Raw genomic sequence first — 20,037 nt, 5'->3', positions numbered from 1 at the left:
TAATCTTCGAATACAGTATAATTATAAAAATTAAAGATTATAAAAAAACCCAAAAAAATCGAAAAAATTGAAAACCATGAAAAACCGACTAAAACTTAAATAAAAAAACCTAATTTTATATTGATTTGATTTGATTTATAGTTTTAATAAGCCAACATGATTAATTTATTTATTTTAAATAAAAACCATACACCCTACCTTTCCATGCCCAAATATGAACACAAACATGAGAAACCAAAAAAGAAGAAGAAACAAAGTACAGTTTGCTGGAAAGTGTGAACGGAACTCAAAACCACCATGAGTACTCCGCTGCTTGACATATGTCAATGGAAATGTCATATTTATGTCGTCTTCTTTCTGGTAAGAAATGGACATAAGAGTGAATCAGAAAGAAAAAAAGGGACAAAAGTAATATGTCCCTCCGGCATTTACTCAATGCACTTAAATTTTTACGTTTGATCTTTGTTTTTGTTTAATTTTGTTATTTGGGTGTTGGTTTTTCTGTATGTAGGTGGCTGAAATTATTGGGCCATGGTATGCTGAGAAGGTACATTAAGGTTGTCATCAATCTTTATTGCTAGCAGTTTTTTGCCCCTTTATGTTACTGCTAATTCACCTGGATTTTTTTTTCTTTCTTTCTGGAAGTTAATTTTGCAAAGTTATACGTGAAAAGATGAGGGAAGTGAAGTTGAGATGTTTCGGACATGTGAAGAGGAGGTGCGAGGATGCGTCAGTGAGGAGGTGGTGTGAGAGGTAGATATAGGTCGAAGAAGAACGAGGGTGGGGGGTTGGCGGTGTGGGAAGGGAGGTGATTAGACAGTACGTGTAGCAACTTTAGCTAACTGAGGACATGACCCTAGATAGGAAGACAAGGAGGTCATGGATTAGGGTGAAAGAGTATTAGGTAGTCAAGTGTTATCATACTTCTAGTAGTGGTATGATTTAGATATTGTGATTTTTTTTCCTCCAATGTGTATTTAATAGCTGTGTATTGTTAGTATGATTTACTTGTTTTGTGTATTGTTATTTCCATATGTCCCATGAATGAAGTAGCAGAGGTGGAGAGTTTGGCAAACGACTTTCGAGGAAAGTATATGAGCTTCCGACCATCTATCTAGGCATTCCTCTGGGTACTAAAAGCAAGTCAAAGGGGATCTGGAATGGAGAGGTAGAAAAGTATGAGGAGAAACTAACAAACCGGAGAAGTCAGTATCTCTCTTTGGGAGGAAGATTAGATGCTGTACCTTCTTAGATGAAGTCTGTCTTTCCCGTCCCAGCTAGTGTCATTAAAAGGATAGATGCATTAAGAACAAACTTCTTCTGCCAGGGAAATTAAGATAAGAAAAAGTTTCGTCGTGGGAGGAGCTGACAAGAAGCAAAAAACAATGAGGTTTGGGCATAAGAGATATGAAATTACAGAACAATAGTTTAATGATGAAATGGCTATGGAAGTTTGCAACAGTTGACAATACACTTTAGAAGGAGGTAATCGCTACAGAATATGAAATAGTGGATAAATGGATAACAACGGTGGTGACCATGCCATATGGATTTAGTATCTGGAGATGCATCAGGAATCTTTGGCCACTGGTCTAAAACATATCTAGCTTGAAAGTAGGAAATGGCATGAAAGTATCTTCCTGGAGGACAAATGGGCTTTATTCAGACCTTTACATCCTTTGTCTCCATCAACAGGCCACTGTGGCTGAAATGTGGACTGGATAGGGATGGAATTTGCATCTCACAAGGCATCTGAATGATTGGGAAATGAAAAGGGTAATAGCTTTCTGCAACACAGTTGCCCACTCAACAACTTAACAGGGAAAAATGATACAATAGTATGGAAGATAGATATTCACTGTCAGTTTTGTTTACAGGGACCTAAATGCCTCAAACATAATAGAGGAGGGATGTCCATGAAAGATTATACGGAAAGTAAACGTACCATACAAGGTGAACTGTTTCTCTTGACGGTTGGCAATGGAAGCAGTGTTGACACATGGGAATCTGAAAAAAAGAGGTTCTCAATTATGCTATTTATGTGGGGAACAAGCAGAGACAAAACTATTTCCTTTTACATTGCAAGTGGACACATCAACCACGAAGGATCTTAATTAGCATGAGTAAGATCAAAGGTTGAAGCCAAGGATGCTGGAAGAATGATGGCAATGCAACAAAAAGGAGGGGAGATGGAAGAGTGTTTCAACATTTATATTGTGGACAGTTTGGTAAGAAAGAAATCAGAGATCCTTTGAGGGCAAGCAGAGCAAATTTACAGAAGTTCAAGATGAATTTTAAACAGGAAGTGTTCGTAGTTCATACAGACAAAAGATGTTTTTGATGTTATAAAACTATTTGTAAGAAAAAAGAACTTATACGAGTTCAAGCGGTAAGCTGTAATACTTTTGGAGGGGGGGCTACATTGTTTTGATGTTGTATACCTGTTGATATATGGTTGAAAAGGTTATCATTTTCAAAAATGAAAAGGAAAGTTGCACACTTTTTGAAACTGACTAAAAAGGAAAGTAACAAACAAATTGAAATAGAGGGAGTATTGGAGATTGAACGAATCTCAAAGAGTCTTGTGTCGACATATTACTTAATAACTACTTATAATCATATATGCTTTAGGATTTACTATTCTGTATTAATTCAAATGTAACTGGTAAAGTTGTTGCCATGTGACCAAGAGGTCACGGGTTCAAGCCTTGGAAACAGCCTCTGGCAGTAATGCAACGTAAGGCTGCATACAATACAACCTTGTGGTGGGGCCCTTCCTGAACCCTGCGCATAGCGGGAGTTTTAGTGCACCGGGCTGCCCTTTTATTAATTCAAATGAAAACCTTTTGAATATTTGTGAGGAGTTGGATGCAAAGAAACTCGTCTAATTTTGTAATAGAAATGGAATTCAAAAACAACCGTCAACTATGACCCAAAAGAACTATACTTCGTCCCGATAGCATGTGTAGTATGATCTCATTGGAATAATTTTCTCTTGACACAATGCATATTATCTTGTCCATTCCTTCCCTTCTTATTGAAATGTAATATATTTTCTATTGGAATCTAGTTGCTCGGATTCGGGTGACGGGTGCCCAATACGGGTGCGGAACTAGATGTTGGATCCTCCATGGTCTAAATTTTAAGATTCGGGAGTATGGATTGAGATACGGATACGGATACGGATACGGGTACTAGGATTCGGCTAAAAGTAATTCTAATATCTAAAAATAGGGTTATATGCCTAAATTATGAGACATTATATGAACAACTAATAAGGTATTCCGAAAAGAAAATATTGATCAAGAGGAGAACCCTAAAAAGCAGATAGAAGAAAAGGACTGACATAGAAATTTCTATATACAAGGTATTCAATTTTCTTCAAATTCACATTAGCTTCTGTTTTGATTAAAAATCATTGTATCTATCCATCCAAATTTCTCCGGACCCAACATCGATTGACCGGATTCGGTACGGATCCTATACCCACACCCATGTCGTGTTGACACGAGTGTGGCACCGAAAAGTGAAGAGTCCGGAAAACTTAGATTGGAACTCCTCAGCTTTTAACTTTTTCCGAATTCTGTACGGTGTCGTCATGAAACTTATATGATGTAATTTCCCCATCTGTGATCATAAATGGAACTCCAGAAGTTTTCTTCCCTATATACAAAGGATTAAGACATATCAGTTTCAGAAAGACAGATTAAGACATTTCATTTTTAAGAAATATCATTGGTTAAGGTTTTTTCGTTAATGCTGATTTTCCTATTAGATTTCAGGCACAAGTAGTTTCACTACTCTGTTTGTGTAACGAAGTCAGACAGGGCACTGATAGGTTACAACCTAATGAATGTGTCAAGCAGTGGAATAAATGCACCTTATGTTATAGATTTCATTGACATTCATTCTTCTTTTATCCATTGTGTCTTATCATGCCTAAATATATCTTTTCTAAAAAAGAAACAGAAGTAGAAAACATTAAGTTATCCAGTATTATTGTTTATCCAAATAAGACAAGGAATGTTGTTCAATACGACTACAATTCTCTCGACTTTCTTTTGACAAGGGAAAATTTCAAACATGATTAGCAGCGCCAGATGGTACTTTAAGTCCCACTGTCTACTGCTTCCCTTTAGATTTTGGAAACTGGCTTTATACCATTATAGAAATATTGCATCTTACACACTTCCCAATCTCGACACAAGCGAAAGCGTTATATTTTTCCGTGATTTCTTTTTCAATGTAGATAGTATGACTGGAAATAAAGCCAAGTTAGTCAAATGTTTATTCTGCTTGGTTGCATTATTTTTGAATAAGCATAGTGTATGAGTTACAGCTACCCAGCCTGAAGTTTAAATGCTTAGGATTTGGGTGCGCGGAAGTTGATTGCCGCAGCAATATTTATAAGGGAAAAAGAATAAATAAGGGTCCCGTCAGCTGATAGAGTGGAAGGGAAAACTTATAGGTAGCGGAGCATCTTTGATATCCTGCATCTATAAAGAGCTGAAAGAATAATTTATGCATATATGTAAAATTAAAGGGTCAAAATGACATAAAATACTGCTCTAGTTCATATGCTGTAATTTGTAATGCACCCAGCGTAACATGTATATGAATATTGGGCCTACTATCATGAAGGTTAGTTGAGTTGAGCTGGACTAAGCTTAGGCAAGTATCTTAAAGCTTGTCTTGTCTCGGTTACAACTATCGTAAGATTTTCAGAGGTACATTAACCCTGTAGCAATTGTTTCTTGACATCATTCGAAGAAAACTTAAAAGTTGCTACCTCTTCGGTTTTCCAATGACTATTCTTAATGTGTCTCCTGATATCTTATTGTTAAGCTCTGTGGTCAATTGAATTCATTTTGTATTTGAAATTAAGTCATATTTGTACATTGAACTTATAAAGAGTGTTGAAACACAGAATAAAGTGTATGTGTCTATGTAGAAGCTTTCTGTATAATGTGATTTTTAATTGCTGTGCTGCCAGATTTATCTTATAGAATGATTGATCAGATATGATACCTGAGATGACTTGTCATATATCTTTCATGTATTTACATTTAGATATATCCGGGTAGAAGATTTTGTTTCATATAGCTCGAGCTCTTATTCTGGCTAATTTGGACTGTACGAAGTGGCTATGCTCCTGAGTTGAGCTGCTAAGTGGCAAATGTTGATATTGTTTGTTCTTTGTGTCAAGTAATTCTTAATTTTACTTTCTTAAGATGAGGGAAGCGAGATTGAGATGGTTTGGACATGTGATGAGGTGAGGTTCGGACGTCCCAGTGAGGAGGTGCGAGAGGTTGGATATAGTGGGTACGAAGAGGGGTAGAGGTAGGTCGAAGAAGTATCGAGGTGAGGTGATTCGACATGACATGACTCATGTGCAGGTTACCGATGATATGACCTTAGGTAGGGGATGTGGAGGATGTGTATTAGAGTAGAAGGTTAGTCGGGTAGGAGTGTTCTTGTGCACCATAGTTTGTTTGCTTAGGGCTTAGCCATAGATATATATCATTGTTGTTGTTTGTTGTGTTTCGATTATTGCATTATTTTGTGGCTTATTATTTTTTTGGGGGTAGATTCTATACTGTTCCCTTGCTAGTTGTCATATTTTCCTTACTATTTTCCTCTTCTTTGTACCTGGATTTGCTACACTTGAGCCGAGGGTATTCTAGAAACAGCCTCTCTACCTCACCGAGGTAGTGGTAAGGTCTGCGTACACTTTACCCTCCCCTAACCTCACTTGTGGGATTTTACCGGGTATGTTGTTGCTGTACACTTCATCATTTACCTTAGGACTGTATTCTGAATCATCTTCCCTTCTCTGAACGGCTGAGACTCCATCGTTATTAGTGAACGATGGCTAGGCTTAGCCTTTAGCGTAAGAATATAGTTCTAGCTTTTGCCTAGAGGGTGTAATGAGATGATATTCCTTTCCTACTTGACAGGGAATCTCATTCTTCTGGGCTGATGAGAAATACTTCAGTGCTTCCAAGAAGATTTCCTAAGATAGATGTAAATCCTAGGTATGTGGTTGAAAGGGATAATGCTGCCCAGGTAATCCAGCATGACTTATGGCCTCTAGCCAAAATTGATCCAACGAAACAAAAGTTCCCTTGTTGCCTTGTTTGGACTCCTCTCCCTGTGGTTTCTTGGCTTGCACCTTTTGTCGGACATGTTGCCATATGCAGGGAGGATGGTGCCATTGTAGATTTTTCTGGAGATAGCATGATTCGTGTTGGTCATCTCTTATACGGAGATGTAGCCCGATACTATCAGATGGACAGACAACAGGTATGTGCCCATCGCTGCTTTTATCCATTCCAAAGTCCCAGTCCCACCCCATCCCCATAAAGAGAAAGTAGCACGAGAAGTTAAATGGTGCACTTGCAGTGGCATCTCTCCAATGACTCTATAAAAATCTACGAGCAGGTTTTATAACTCTCGTTATCAACTTTGTTATGCTTAACAGTGCTGTTTCGGTGGCTACTTTGGTGGACACACATGCAAGCAGAGTTATCAACATGCTCAATTTGGGAGAGCAATAAGTTGGGATGATGCTGTTCAGTTGTCTGCGCGCAACTTTGTGCACAGAACCTTCAACATTTTCAGTTGCAACGGCCACTCATTCGCTGCTAATTGCCTGAACCGGCTATCATATGGAGGATCAATGCATTGGAACATGATTAATGTTGGAGCTCTCATAATGTTTAAGGGGCAGTGGGTCGATGGCTGGTCAATCTTAAGATCATTTGTGCCTCTCATTGTGGTGGCATGCTACGGATATTTAGTGATTGGCTGGGCGTGTCCAGTTGTTCTGTTATCCTTTTATCTTCTTCTGTTTGGATGGTATGTCTTGGTAAGTTACTGTTTCAAGAATCTGGAATCTGGATGAAGATTAGGGACCTTGTGCTGTTATCCTTTTATCTTTTTAGGTTGTTGAGAAAGACAATGTGCTGTTCCTTCCTTAATGAACTGCCTTTCTTTGTCAAGATTTTCCTTAATAAATTCTCTTCTGTTGAAGAGCTAGACAGCTAGTACTTGTTTTCTGTAATGTAAAACATGTGATAACTTTTTTTAGCAGATTTGTTCCAGTCAATTAATGCAAGTTTTTCTTAATAGAAAAATGAGATAAATTTAAAAGCATTTAAGTATGTGATTAATTTTTTGACAACTAAATAGGAATGTAGGAAGGAATTTGAATAAAAGTAAATTCTGACGAAAGCGACACAATTTTTTTTTATTCTAAAAAAAGGTTTATAAAGGACACTTCTATTTCTTTAAAAAGAGGAAGTATATTTCGTATCATGAGAGATATATAAATGCAGATAAACTGAGTGAACCAAATACTGTCATTTTTGGCATGTTGTCTTGGGTATTTATGCTAATTTCTTTTGGAGGTAAATCTAACAGCAGTAATTTTCACATTGTCAAACTTCTCTCTGATATTTTGTTGGTGTAATATACCACAAATTACAATATTTACAGTTGAAATAATAAAATGAACAAAAAATTAAAGAAAATGAGATAGATCTTTTTTTTGGCTGAGGCGCGAGATTCAAGCCCACTGCGATGGCATAATCTACACCAATCCAGCAGTATATCTCGTGACTTGTCCTCTCTAGGAAACAACAACCCAACAGTATATCTCGTGACTTGTCCTCTCTAGGAAACAACAACCCATCAATGATGTACAACTCAAACAACTCCGGATAAATTGAAGAGTCCAACATATAATTACTTTCTTTGTATAATGAATATAGTTAAAGCCTTTGAATGTTTTTTTTGTCTCAACTTTTTCTTTCACTAATATAATAACTCTCTTTTGTATAGTGAATATAGTTGTAGATTTAGAATATTTTTTTGTCTCAACTCTCTCCTTCACTACTACATACTATAATCTTTTTCACACTTATCATATTTCCTTGTAGATGAGATATTCATCCTTATATTGAATAGGAAGAATATGGTGTAATAAAGTGGTACATAAATGGTCAGGTTACAAATGTTACAAGAGTAATGAGATAGACTAATGGTACATGTTACAAGAACTAAATGTAAAATACTTTGTCATTTGATATAATGCACTTCAATATAATTAAAATATTAAAATGCACTAACATATTTTACGTTTAAATTACATTTACTTGTTATGAAAAATAGATTGCAATAAAATAGTAAACAGTAATAGTTTTGTGTACCAAAAAAAGGAATATATTTGTTTTCTTAGCATAATATTATTGCATAATAGGAGTAATTTTCACATGGTCAAACTTCTCTATGATATTTGACGTTTAAATCACATTTAGTTATTCTAAAACAAGTTCGTAAAAAAAAAAAAAAAGTTTTGTGTACCAAAAAAGAAAATGTATTTGTTGTTTTTTGCATAATACTATTGCACAATATTTAAGTATGAGTGTGGTAAATGACAATTTTATAAATAATGTGCTTATATAATGAATGATATTATTGTTACTGATTAAATTTTAAAGAAAATTATACTGTTATATAACAGTTTTGCCTTTTCACCTTTAATATAACAAGAAAAAGAGAAAAAAGGAAAGCAGTTTTTTTTACTACTCAATTAAATAAAAAAAAGTTACCAAAATTACCTAATCAGCAAAACTAACTACTCCAAGTAAGCAATAATAATATATTTTTAATATTATAAAATTGAAAAAAAAAAAAAACACAATAAAGACTGTTTCCTGTGAAGGAATCAGCTTCTGCTTCTTCCCCAAGTATTTGACACATACTGCAACACGTCTCTCTGTTCTGTTACCCCCCCCCCCTCCCCACTCCTCCACCCCTACCCTACCCCCCTCACCCCACATAGGGTACCCTCTCTCACTCAACGTCGACGACAAAAGAATCAAGTAATCAGGTTTCTTTGATAATCGGAGCTGCGAGGATCTTGGGAAATTGTCTGTTTCTTCAACAGTGGTATGTAAAGATTACTTCTTTTCACTTTCTGATAGAATTTGGGAATTGGGGTTTTGATGTTTTGGCACTTTGATTTACTTTCTTGAAAAAAAAATATGATCATATGTTGAATTGGGTTTTCTGATGGGTTTAGACCACTATGCATGTGTTGTGTTTTTCGAAAGTTTTTTTTTGTTATGTTTTAGGAGAATTCTAATTAGTTATGTTAATAGATTATCTAAATTAAACCCAAAAAAAGTTTGTGATTTTTCATTAATATTGAAGAAAAATGTGTTAATAGATTAAAAATCTCAGGAGAGACAAAAAAAAAACATTAGGTGATTCTTCCCATCTGTCCTAAACTTGGTGGATAGAGTTACCTAATATTTATTGCTGGTGGGAGTTAACGGGTATCATTGTATTTAGTAGAGGTGCACTGAAAGCGGGCCCAGACACCACGGTTATCGAAAAGAGAAGTGTTCATAGATTAAAAAAGGGGAAAGGAGAAATCAAAGATTGGCCTTCTGGGAGTGGTTGTTGGGTTTGGAGATATTTGGATTTTGTTTGATTGTCGAATTTCTTGTTAAAAAAAACTAAGGTGGTATTGGGACAACCAGCTTGGTACTGGTATGGTTGTATCTTATCAGCAGGACAAAGGTGCTGGCGATACTAGATAGCTCTGCCGGATATTTGCGTCTTTCCACTAGTAGTAGTATAAATTCTGCCCGCGTGACTTAGGTGGATATGAAAATTATACGTGGCTTGTTATTTATCGGAAACCTTGCATCCCATGGTTTTATTCCAACTTTGTCGATTGCTAGGCCTTACCTTGAGTGCAAATCCATGTAGAGATTTGAACTGAGTGCTTCATTTGTCTGATGCCTTGAATCTTGATTTTGCAGAAAGGTTGTCTCTTTTTCTTCTCCATTCCATTTCACTCCTTTAGATAGGCGGAATAGCAGGGGAGGCCCTTATACTTGCTTGGATTGTTAACTGGGTCCTTTTATTCACGACTTTGCCAACTGAAAACTTAAACTCGATCAAAATAAGAATTTTAAACCCCTCCTACCATGTGTGTAGCTCACACGCCCTTAAATAAATGACATATCACATCCACGTCACATAAATTAATGTCATGTCATAATTTTCTTAATGAACTGTTTCTCTTAATAATTAATCCAAAATGTTAAATAAAAGACGAAAATAATAAGTTTTCTATTTATTTTTTTGTAAAATAAAATTGCTATTTCTGTCACCATCCTCCACCTTCCCCAGCCCACAACCACCATCAGCATAATCTCCATCCCACTTATTCTCTTCTTCAACCGAACCACTTTCTAAGGTGCACAAAACCCTATGGAACACACAGAAATTCTCAATAACGAGCGGGAAGTTGGCGTTGGTTGAGGTTTCCCTTTATATTTACTCTTTAGAAGCATACTTGTTCAGTTTTGAGGTTATGCGATGTCTCAAGTATATGGTTGAGCTGTTGGTAGGAAACACTTTGCATTGCGAATCTGGGAGAAAGTTTAGGAGACATCACTTTATCAGAAAAAATTGGACAAATTTGCTAAAATAGATTGGGAGCATTTTTGGGGTCTTCTTCTTCGACGAGAAGAGCACACAGCACACACGGTCAAACATAGAGCACGACGCAGATAAAAAAGATTTTTCTCTCATCTTCATCGTCCCTCATCCGAACCACCACACCGCCACCATGGAAGACCCCTAGCCACTGGAGCAAAACAACCGCCAGAAACGATCACCATTGACGGCTAGTTTTCTTTCAACATCTGAAACCTCCATTGACGCCGTCAAAACTCACCAAAACACCCAGTCATTGATGGACGTTCGATCATCGATGGATAGAATAGTGCGGAGATGCAGTGTAAGAAGAGAGGGGTTGCTGTTTTTTTCTTTTTTTTTTCCTCATTTTTTTTTCTTTTGAATTTAGTACCTTTTTAAGCAAATTCATTGCATATACTCACTTTTAAAAGTGTGACACCAAGTGTTAGTATTGAGTCAGCAAACAAATGTCACATAAGTTCGGTCAATGGTCAAAGTGGTCTAAAATCTTATTTTGATTGAGTTTAAATGGTCAGCTGGCAAAGTCATGAGTAAAAGGGTCTCGCTAGTCATTTCGCCTTTTAAGATATATCCTTCTAACCCTTTTTAATTGGAAATTCACCATGATTGAAGCTATGACAAACCCATTTCAAAATTATTTCCAATGCTGACAGCTAATTGTTGCCCATTTTTTAAAAATATTTGGTAAGGCAAGTGTATTTCATTCATAAACAAGGCCGAGTTGGCCATATACCATGGAAAAAAAAGTAAAGAATTTACAAAATCTGATTCTCTACAAAGTCCACCCATTCTTCTATACAACTAGGAACATTATGGGTGCCCAAAAGCAAATGAGAGACCAGAGGCTATTCCTCACCTTGGAAAAGCTAGACTCTATCCCCTCGAAAGCTCTCTGATTTCTCTCTATCCCAACAACCCACCTCAAGGCAAGAGGGACCAAATTCGTTCTAAAAATTTTATTTCCTTCAATGACCGACTTATCTTAGTTTGGTTTCGTTGATCATCTCTTTCTTTTCTGAGTTTTCGTTTGGTTAGTATCATTATTCGTATCATTTGGAATAGAGTTTTATTGATCAACTAGGATCACTGTGAAAGATGCTAAGAAAGAATATTCATGAAATGGAAGGAAAATAGAGGTGTGTGTTGATAATATGTGCTTATGAGAGGAGAGAGATGAGGATGGGATCGTTTGGTTTTCTATTTGTCTTGTTATTCTTATTAATTTTTTTGTTTGTTCATTTTGTTCAGACATATTCTTTAATTAGGACTTTTACCGTTTATTATTTCATGTTAAGAAGTAAAGCAGCAAGCTTCCCTAAATGTCGTGGTGAAGGGTAATAGGATAAAGAAAGAAGAACAAAATTTAACAGGTGTAATCTAGATGATATATATGATGAAGGGTAACTTTTAGATTTTAATAGCACGTTGCATGGTTGAAAGTTTTGCATTTAGAATTGATAAAGAAGATGCAGATGGATCTAACTCAACCTCAAAAACTTGCACATGCGGTGAGGATGCCAAGACTATATAAGGAGAGCAATATCCCATCCCACAAATGGCGTGGGACTTCTAACACCTTCGCACGCCCAGTCCTACGGAGCATGGACAAAATATGTGAAGCCCAATATAGAGTAAACCGAGAATTGGGATGAGTCCATTAGAGAGAGCCACTTAATTATTTAATTCCGCATACAAAATTGCTCGTCACATATGGCTTTGACTTTTTTCATGTGTCAAGTACGTGAATTTTTATTTTTTTTAATAATGGTTGGTGGCAAGATTCTGACCTAGGACCTCTACTTGCTCTGGTACCATGATAAGGAAATGATCTAATTTAACGCTCATGTGGTCCCACAACCAATGTTGGACTTCTAACTAGTACTACTTTCATTTCTAAAAAATATCAGTCTAAAAAAACTAGCATTATTTGTTGTTTGATACTTCCTTTTAACTTATTGATAATATATTCTAGTGAATGCCATTTGAAAACCTGAAGCAGTTGTTGGTACTTCCAGGTTTGGCAATGTCCAAAGCAAATATTTTCTTTTTACTTCATTATGTTTTTGAAACAATAAAGGGTCATCTTTATAATTCATTATTTTTGGAAAATAACTAGAAAGAATGGATCTTGGGCCTAATTCAACCTCAAAAGCTAGCTCATGAGGGGAGGATTGCCCAAGTCCATATAAGGAGACCAATTACCCATCCCTTTTCCGATGTGGGATACTTAACACTCCCCCGCACGCCCAGGCCTCGTTAATTGGAGCGTGGACAATATAATATGGGGGCCCAACATCGGTGAACAAAGATTTGGGATGGGCCATTGGCTCTGATACCATGTAAAGAATGGATCTTGGGCGTAACTCAACCTCAAAAGCTAGCTCATGAGGGGAGGATTGCCCAAGTCTATATAAGGAGACCAATTACCCATCCCTTTTCCGATGTGGAATACTTAACAATAACAAAGGGTCAACCCTGCAACAATGGATGAACTGCAAAAGAAAGTAAATCCTGTGTATTTGTCTTGGAGTTTCTCATAGCAATTTCCCTTTCCGTGGCAGGGCATTTGCACATATTTTCTTGCATTTTGATGAGAATGGTTTGAAGTGTATGATATTGCAAAATGGGACCTGAATTAGAGAACAAGCAAAATACAGACACGATGTTAGAGTCTTCAGCAAAAAAGCAGAGTGGAAGTGATTCTAAAGAACTTGAAGCTAGTTATGTAAATTCTGCTAGCAACTATGGGGACTATACCTCCTTGGTTGAACAAGTAAAAAAAATCCATGACAGTGAGGACAATGAAATTGATATAACAGGTACAGAGCCTGCTGATAATGTGCTGGTGCAATCAGATAGGGAGGAGTTGACGGAAAGCTCAAGTTCTTTTGAGAGTATTATTTCTGAAACAGAGGATTGCACAACCATGAATGACACGGAGTGTACATCAGAATACAATGGTGATGCTACATCAGAACAAGCATTTAGTGGATTTGGTGACATATTTAGGATGACGTATGTATTACTTCTTCTAGATCTTTATTTATTGGATAGCTTTTATTTTTCCCTGTAGTCTGCACTCTGCAGTTTGGTTTCTGATGCTTTGACTTTTTATGCTTCATTATTTTGATAAATAAAGGTAAATTTTATGTATAAAGGTTCAGTACGAAGCTGGTACTGAGACATGGTACAAAAAGATTTGCTGGATATGAACACTTCAATGCTGTAAGGATTCCAAGAACTCCAGCATTATGTTGTTATCAGCAGAAAATTCTGAATTACACTAATTCCTATATATTTTACAATAGAACATTCTCCTCATTACCTTAAAGCATCTTCTTTTCATTCCTCTCGAGCCAGATTCTCCATGTAATGCAAAGAGGAATGACCTTCCAAATCTTATTTTTCTCATTACTCGTGCCTTACCTCTGCCAACAGCACAGAAGTTGTTTAACTTTGCTGGTATGACCCACTAGACCCCATAAAGATAGAGAAACATGCATTATATATGCCACACAAATTGCAATTTAGTAGCAAGCTATTCACCGTTTCTTCCTCTGAGTATTGATGCTTCATATGTGAATAAGCATAATAGTTCTTCGCTTTATTCATCTGAAAATGAAATTGATGGCAGAACTCAAGATCTCTTTCTGTACGTTATGCCAGTGGGGAAACTTCAAAAGTCTGCAAAGCATTTTTAGCTTTGCTAAATCCAGTAGAAAAAGTTGCACATCTTTGTTTTTCGTTACATGATTTAATTGGGTGGGCTATTTGTTTGTCACTGATTGTTTGGGCGTGTAATTTAGGTTGAGAAAAAAAGATAAGAGTATTGTCTGACATGAGAATGATAAGTCTATAAAAAGTAATTCCTGTCAAAGAGAGAAGATGGTAATTGCTGCTGTATCTGTCCTGTACCTCCAACAAAACCTGGAGATGGAACTCGCAAAAGTTACATTGAGGAGAGAAATAGACTCTGAAGTCAATGAGTGGATCAAGAGTGTGTGGTCACTGTTAAAAATGTTCTCTGGTTGCAAAATTTTGCCAGTAGACATGCAGACCAGTCATATGCGGGGATTGATACATCTTTTAAAGTTAATTTTCTTGTTACATTAACGGACTGGTTTGCTATGAAGAATTGTCTATGTATGATTTAGTTGTTCAACGTATGTTTTTTTTTTCCTTTTTTGGTATGGTGGTTGGGCCAGCTTGTGCGCGCCTCGACTAATTCACTTGGTATATGCTACCACTCAGTATAGGTATTGGCTAACTTTGCCACCAAGGTCTCAGCATGTAGAAAGAATTCATATTGTGTCGCCGCTACTAGATTTGAACCAGGTTCCTAAGGTCGTTTCTGATCTTCAACCTTCAACCGCCAGGCTACCCCCTAGGGTAGTTGGTTGACCTAGTCTGACCATGAACTTGCTGTTGAGTAACTTGAGTTTCTTGTTCACAGACAGAACAGGCTAATCATCTCATCCTTTGCTTATATGTCGGTTCATGTCGATTCAACATTGTCTTAGGGATAGTGTAGCCTTTTCTGGGGGTTTGTGCCTTTATAAAGTAAGAGAATATCTACATAAACCTTAACATGTTCCTTCTTTTTGTCCTTTAGGAGGAAAAAGGTGACTCCTCATTGGAGAGAGTTTATACGACCTCTTAGGCAGCGATGCAAGTTGATTGAGTTGAGACTCCATCTGCTTCAGTCTCAAACTCAGAAATATGAGAAACAAATGCGGGATGGCAACCATCAGATGAAGCTTCAAATGGGAAGTGCTCGATTGGAAGATTTAGGTTCAAAGTCACTTCCATTTTCTTGTAATAGTTTAAGAGATAAGGTTGTGAAGAGAAAGAAGAGAAGAAGAACTGAAGACACATTGGATACAGCAGCTTATATGTCTCATCATCCCTTGTTTTCTTTCTTTGGTAATATTTCCCGTCATTGTCCTTAGCCTATTTTCACATTTTCATTTGCAAATCATGAATCTGTATTTGTGACTTGCAGAAAAAAGAAAGTCAAGTGCTGATGGTGCTTTTCTGGACAATGAGTTGGACAAAATAGGTTTGAATGCATACTTTCTTAATTTTGAGTTGCAATTATTGTGGTTCTTTGTTTCTTCTTGGTGGAAAAATAATTTGATAACATCAAAATGGTCGCAATGCATATGTTGTTTCTATTCAAGTCTTTTATCAATGGCAATTGCACACACAACAGCGGCTATGTTTGGAAGCTGTTTGGAATTGTGACTTCTTGTGCAAGGCACCTGCTGTTTGATTAAGAATTTATAATCATTTCTTGAGCTCAAGTTTCTTTAATGTTCCAGGGAGATGTTAGAGATTGAAGTTTTCTAGTTCAGTTGGTACTTTTCCTTTTTTGTGCCTCTTAGATTTGTTGGTGAAGTTGATCCCTAATGCTAATTTTCTTGTGACCTCTAATTCTGTCAATATGCCATAAGTCCTATTTTACGTCCATTGAGCAGTTACAATTAGTTAGTACTTTCATTGACAGATACAAGATTACTTGGTTGCTCGAGACTATGCATAGTCATTTAGTTAGGTTACATCGACTGGTTGGTTAAGGCGGAAGTTAAATTGGATTGATCTGATTAGTAGTTAGTGAGCAATAGCGACTAAGCTAAGATTCCTAAAATCAAGGAAAATGAAGCAAGCTAAAGTAAGTGAAAAGAGTGACTCAGAGTTTTTCGACGAGTGACATAGGTATTGCCGACGGCACTTTAGGTGACAGATTTGTGCATGCGTGTAAAAAATGCATTTGTTGGAGTAAAATTAATGGCAATTATCAGTTTGATGCTGTTAAAAAATAAATTTGGGTATAATACCATCACATATGACATAACAAGCCCTAGCCTTATGCTCTTAGTTCTGGGAAGGCAATACGTTGGTTTTGCCCTACTCCAAATCTCCTAGTCACAGTAGATCTATTACTTTCACAAAATTTGAGAGGATAATACTCCTCTGTCCCATTTTATATATCTACTTGATTGTTATGTAATCGTCTTTAAATTTGTTAAGATATGAGAAAACAATAATTAGGAGATATGAAACAGGTGGTAACAATTGCAGATAAAATATTTATAATAATGATAAACATTAAGAAGTGCTTTTAGGTGCAGTAACTTGTGGTTGTGTTTTCTAAGCAATGTTATTGGCTTCGTTCTCATCTTTTGCAATGCTGTTAATTGCAATACACGAGTATGAATCTGGTGATAACCTGAGGAGTGTAATACTCCCTGTTCTATGTGTGACCATATAATTCCTCTGATGTTTTCTTGCAACTTTAATGGGTATTGTATGAAACTTGGTAACCTGGGTTGGGTAATCATCAGGACGTATAATCTAGTGCTGTTGTTTTGGTGTTCGCTCCAAATTTCTGTTAATTGACGTGATGCTTGCTATTGTTAATTATTGTGTTAATTGATGAAACTAGTTTAAGAGTTTGTCAAAAGCCTGGTAAAACACTTTAGTAAGTAAGGAAACTCACCAACTGGCCTTTAAAAATGAGCTCCGAACGAGCCCACTTCCTTAAATTGGCCTGGGCTATCCTGGCTGACATTTCGGGCTAGGATGGGCCAAAGGTTTTCAACCCCTGATCAGGACCAGCACAGCACAGATCGGCTCAAAACTTCTAAAAAAAGTTGCGGACTTAATTTTCGTCTAATTGTTCAAAGAATTTGAATCATTTCACTTCTTAATTCTGTAGCCATCTGCTCTGACAAGAGCAATGCTGGTGCTGAGTTTGAGATTCAAGATGACTTGCACCAACAGCCTGCTGATGGTGATACTTCCCTGGAGAAAATACTCCACAAGATTGGGGTTCTTCAGTCACAAGTTATCCAGCTTAAAACTAGACTTGACAAGGTAACAAGTGAGAATGAGATGTTCTCAAGCACTGATGACTTGACATCGCTTCTACCATGTAATGCTTTGGGAAGCTCTGCTCGAAGTTCTGGCCTTTTTCAAGACAATCGAGTTAAAATGCCAGCAGGATCACGTGATGTTGTATCACAACTGATATCTGAGTATAATATGGTTATGCCTGACAGTGCAGCTTCAAGGTATGGAAAAGCAGTGAGCGTCCCTGATGTGATTGAAAGCACAGGCCGTTCACTTTTGGATAGAAACACCAATGTGAGTACTTCAATATGACTCGTTATTCTTCGTGGATTGCTGTTCTGTGTCTCTGTATGTGCCTATGATTCATCATATGTCATTAACCCTTCAAAAAGAATGTGTTGGTTTTCAAAATAGGTTGGCTAAATGGTGGGGATGTGCTTTTATTTGTTCTCTTTTAACTTCCATTTTATGTTCCATCATTCTCTGTCTGTCATTGTTACTTCCTGCTTTTAGATCACGAATATTCTTCATATGGTATCATGGTGACCTAAAACCTATTGCTATTTTGATGTTTTGAATTCATACAATCATCATTCACACGTGCAGCCTGAAGATGGCGTCCTAATCTACAATCAAAAAATGAAGGAAGAGATGAGCAACTTTGAGGAATTCAAGATTCATTCTGTGGAAAAGCCTCCGGTTTTAGAGCATGTCCAGGAGGTTACCACTGCAGCTAGTGTTCCAGTTCCAGATCCAGAGCCTGCCCAGGATGATCAACCGGCTCCAAAAGTTTGCTCTATTTCCAGGATTACTGCTCCTAAGAGCAAGAAGAGGAAGTCTAGACGGAGAGCTGGTTCTGGTAGGCGGAGTTACTGATGTTCATCTTAGCTGTTGTGATTGCTCGGTATATATCTAATATCTGATTCAATTATCTAGTACAAGTTGATTTCAATTCCGCACTTCTCTTGGAGATATAATCAAGCATGTAAATTAATACTCAAAATCTGTTGGAACTCAACTCTCTCCTGCAAATGCACCAAGTGACTAACTATTTTTGCAATCTCAATCCTGTTTATATATTACTTTTTCTTAAATATTGTACTCAAGAGATAGTGTTCTTGGAGGTCTATGCTAGTTTCTTGTCCTAGCAGAGCAGCAACAACATACCATAACCTGTGTATTCCCACAGGGTGGGGTTTGGGGAGGAAAAACGTTACGCAGTACATAACAACTAGCAAAAAAGTAAAAATAGACCTCTGGCCCATGCAGGTCTCGAACCTGCGACCTTCGCGTTATTAGCACGACGCTCTAACCAACTGAGCTAATGGGCCGTTGTTATGCTAGTTTCTTGTCTTGTTCTACAATTGGAAATATACTACTAAATATCAGAATTAATCCAGCAGAGCACACTGTGAATTGGTAGTTGGAGAAATACAAGTATGTCACTTTCACCTCTTTTTTGGAAAATACTATGAAAAGTTATGTTAAGGACGTGTGTGATGTTTCTATTTATTTGTCCAAAAGGAAATCAGTTAGAAAAATTTACAATCGCCTTGTTTTAACAGGTTATGTTCGTTGTTTCAATTTCATTTTAAGAAAATCGAATAAGCAATGATCTGAATACATTTGAGTCACAAAATATTCCGTTACCGGGAATCGAACCCGGGTCTCCTGGGTGAAAGCCAGATATCCTAACCGCTGGACGATAACGGATTCTTTTACATTGCCTCACTCTTAATAAGATTCTATATAAAATATATATGTGAATGTAGAGTTTTTTGGCAAAATATATGTCATCTTAAATTGATAATGTAGTATATTCTAATGATTGAATATATAAAGTTAAGGAAGTAAATAATGCATTTTTAAACTTAGCTGTTAATTTGACTAAAACAGTACTAGCTAAATGCATAAAAATGAGAGAGGTCTCTTTTTACTTTTACTAATATCTACGTAAGATAATCACAGACTATAATTTGATAACTGAAAACATGCATGTCATGCAATGTTATGAATATAACTAATGAAGGACTTATGTACGAAGATATCAAATTACATTTGAAACCTGATAAGATACTTCTTCATTTTCATTTTTCTTCTTTCGCTAGAAAAGTTGATTACTAGTTTGGAGTAATATTATTTGCAAATATAGTTCGCACATGAACTCTTTTGTATGTGTATAATTTCAATTATCCATTTTAATACATGGATTCACAACATAACAATCAAATATATCTAGATGCGAAATATCGGGCACGTGATGAGGAAGAGTTCTGATGCTCCAGTGCCGAGGTGTGAGACACTGGCTATGGATGATTTTAGGCGGGGTAGGGGTAGGTTGAAGAAGTATTGGACGAAGGTGATTAGGCATGATATGGAGCAGTTACAGCTTACAAAGGACATGACCCCTGATAGAAAGGTGAGGAGGATGCGGATTAGGATACAAGGTTAGGGGGTGAGAGGGCGTCGGTCGCAGTAGGGGGCGTTCCTTATTTGTGTCTGAAGTTTCTTGTTCGTGGGTTGTGTGTTGTCTATGGTTTCAGATATACAACTTAGTTGTATCTTGTGGCACTAGTATTATCTTGTGGCTAGTGATAGTTTATATTTGCCTGTATAACTTTATATGCATTTATGTTTTGTTGCTATACGGTTATTGGTTCTAAGTCG

General features: G+C 36.8%; 2 protein-coding genes and 2 non-coding genes across 7 annotated transcripts; 2 read left to right on the top strand and 2 right to left on the bottom strand.

Annotated features, from left to right (window-relative positions):
• Window positions 1–203: 203 nt before the first annotated feature.
• Window positions 204–7,089, top strand: LOC107839952 (protein REVERSION-TO-ETHYLENE SENSITIVITY1-like). 3 transcript variants are annotated; one of them, XM_016683631.2, is made up of 4 exons: window positions 204–360; window positions 512–557; window positions 5,958–6,303; window positions 6,482–7,089. In XM_016683631.2, exons 3-4 carry the CDS (start codon window positions 5,980–5,982, stop codon window positions 6,902–6,904), a joined length of 747 nt encoding a protein of 248 aa, XP_016539117.2. In that variant the 5' UTR covers window positions 204–360; window positions 512–557; window positions 5,958–5,979; the 3' UTR covers window positions 6,905–7,089.
• A 1,589-nt stretch (window positions 7,090–8,678) lies between these two features.
• Window positions 8,679–18,452, top strand: LOC107839954. Of its 2 annotated transcripts, XM_047394852.1 has the most exons (7): window positions 8,785–8,952; window positions 9,834–9,837; window positions 13,080–13,533; window positions 15,131–15,441; window positions 15,521–15,577; window positions 17,237–17,664; window positions 17,977–18,452. In XM_047394852.1, the coding sequence occupies exons 3-7, from the start codon at window positions 13,142–13,144 to the stop codon at window positions 18,244–18,246; spliced, it is 1,458 nt and encodes a 485-aa protein (XP_047250808.1). In that variant the 5' UTR covers window positions 8,785–8,952; window positions 9,834–9,837; window positions 13,080–13,141; the 3' UTR covers window positions 18,247–18,452. The 2 variants fall into 2 exon arrangements, with proteins under 2 accessions (XP_016539119.2, XP_047250808.1); XM_016683633.2 differs by lacking the exon at window positions 9,834–9,837 and having other exon boundaries at window positions 8,679–8,952.
• Window positions 18,453–18,627: 175 nt separating this feature from the next.
• TRNAI-AAU lies at window positions 18,628–18,701 on the bottom strand. The gene has a single exon. It is a non-coding gene; the product is annotated as a tRNA-Ile (tRNA).
• A 310-nt stretch (window positions 18,702–19,011) lies between these two features.
• On the bottom strand, window positions 19,012–19,083 carry TRNAE-UUC. The gene has a single exon. It is a non-coding gene; the product is annotated as a tRNA-Glu (tRNA).
• Between the last annotated feature and the right edge of the window lie 954 nt (window positions 19,084–20,037).

Source organism: Capsicum annuum, chromosome 8 (genome assembly GCF_002878395.1).
Source record: "Capsicum annuum cultivar UCD-10X-F1 chromosome 8, UCD10Xv1.1, whole genome shotgun sequence".
In the NCBI taxonomy this organism is placed as follows: domain Eukaryota; kingdom Viridiplantae; phylum Streptophyta; class Magnoliopsida; order Solanales; family Solanaceae; genus Capsicum; species Capsicum annuum.
The sequence above is the reverse complement of the archived record's forward strand: the minus strand, read 5'-3'. Positions and strand labels throughout refer to the sequence as shown.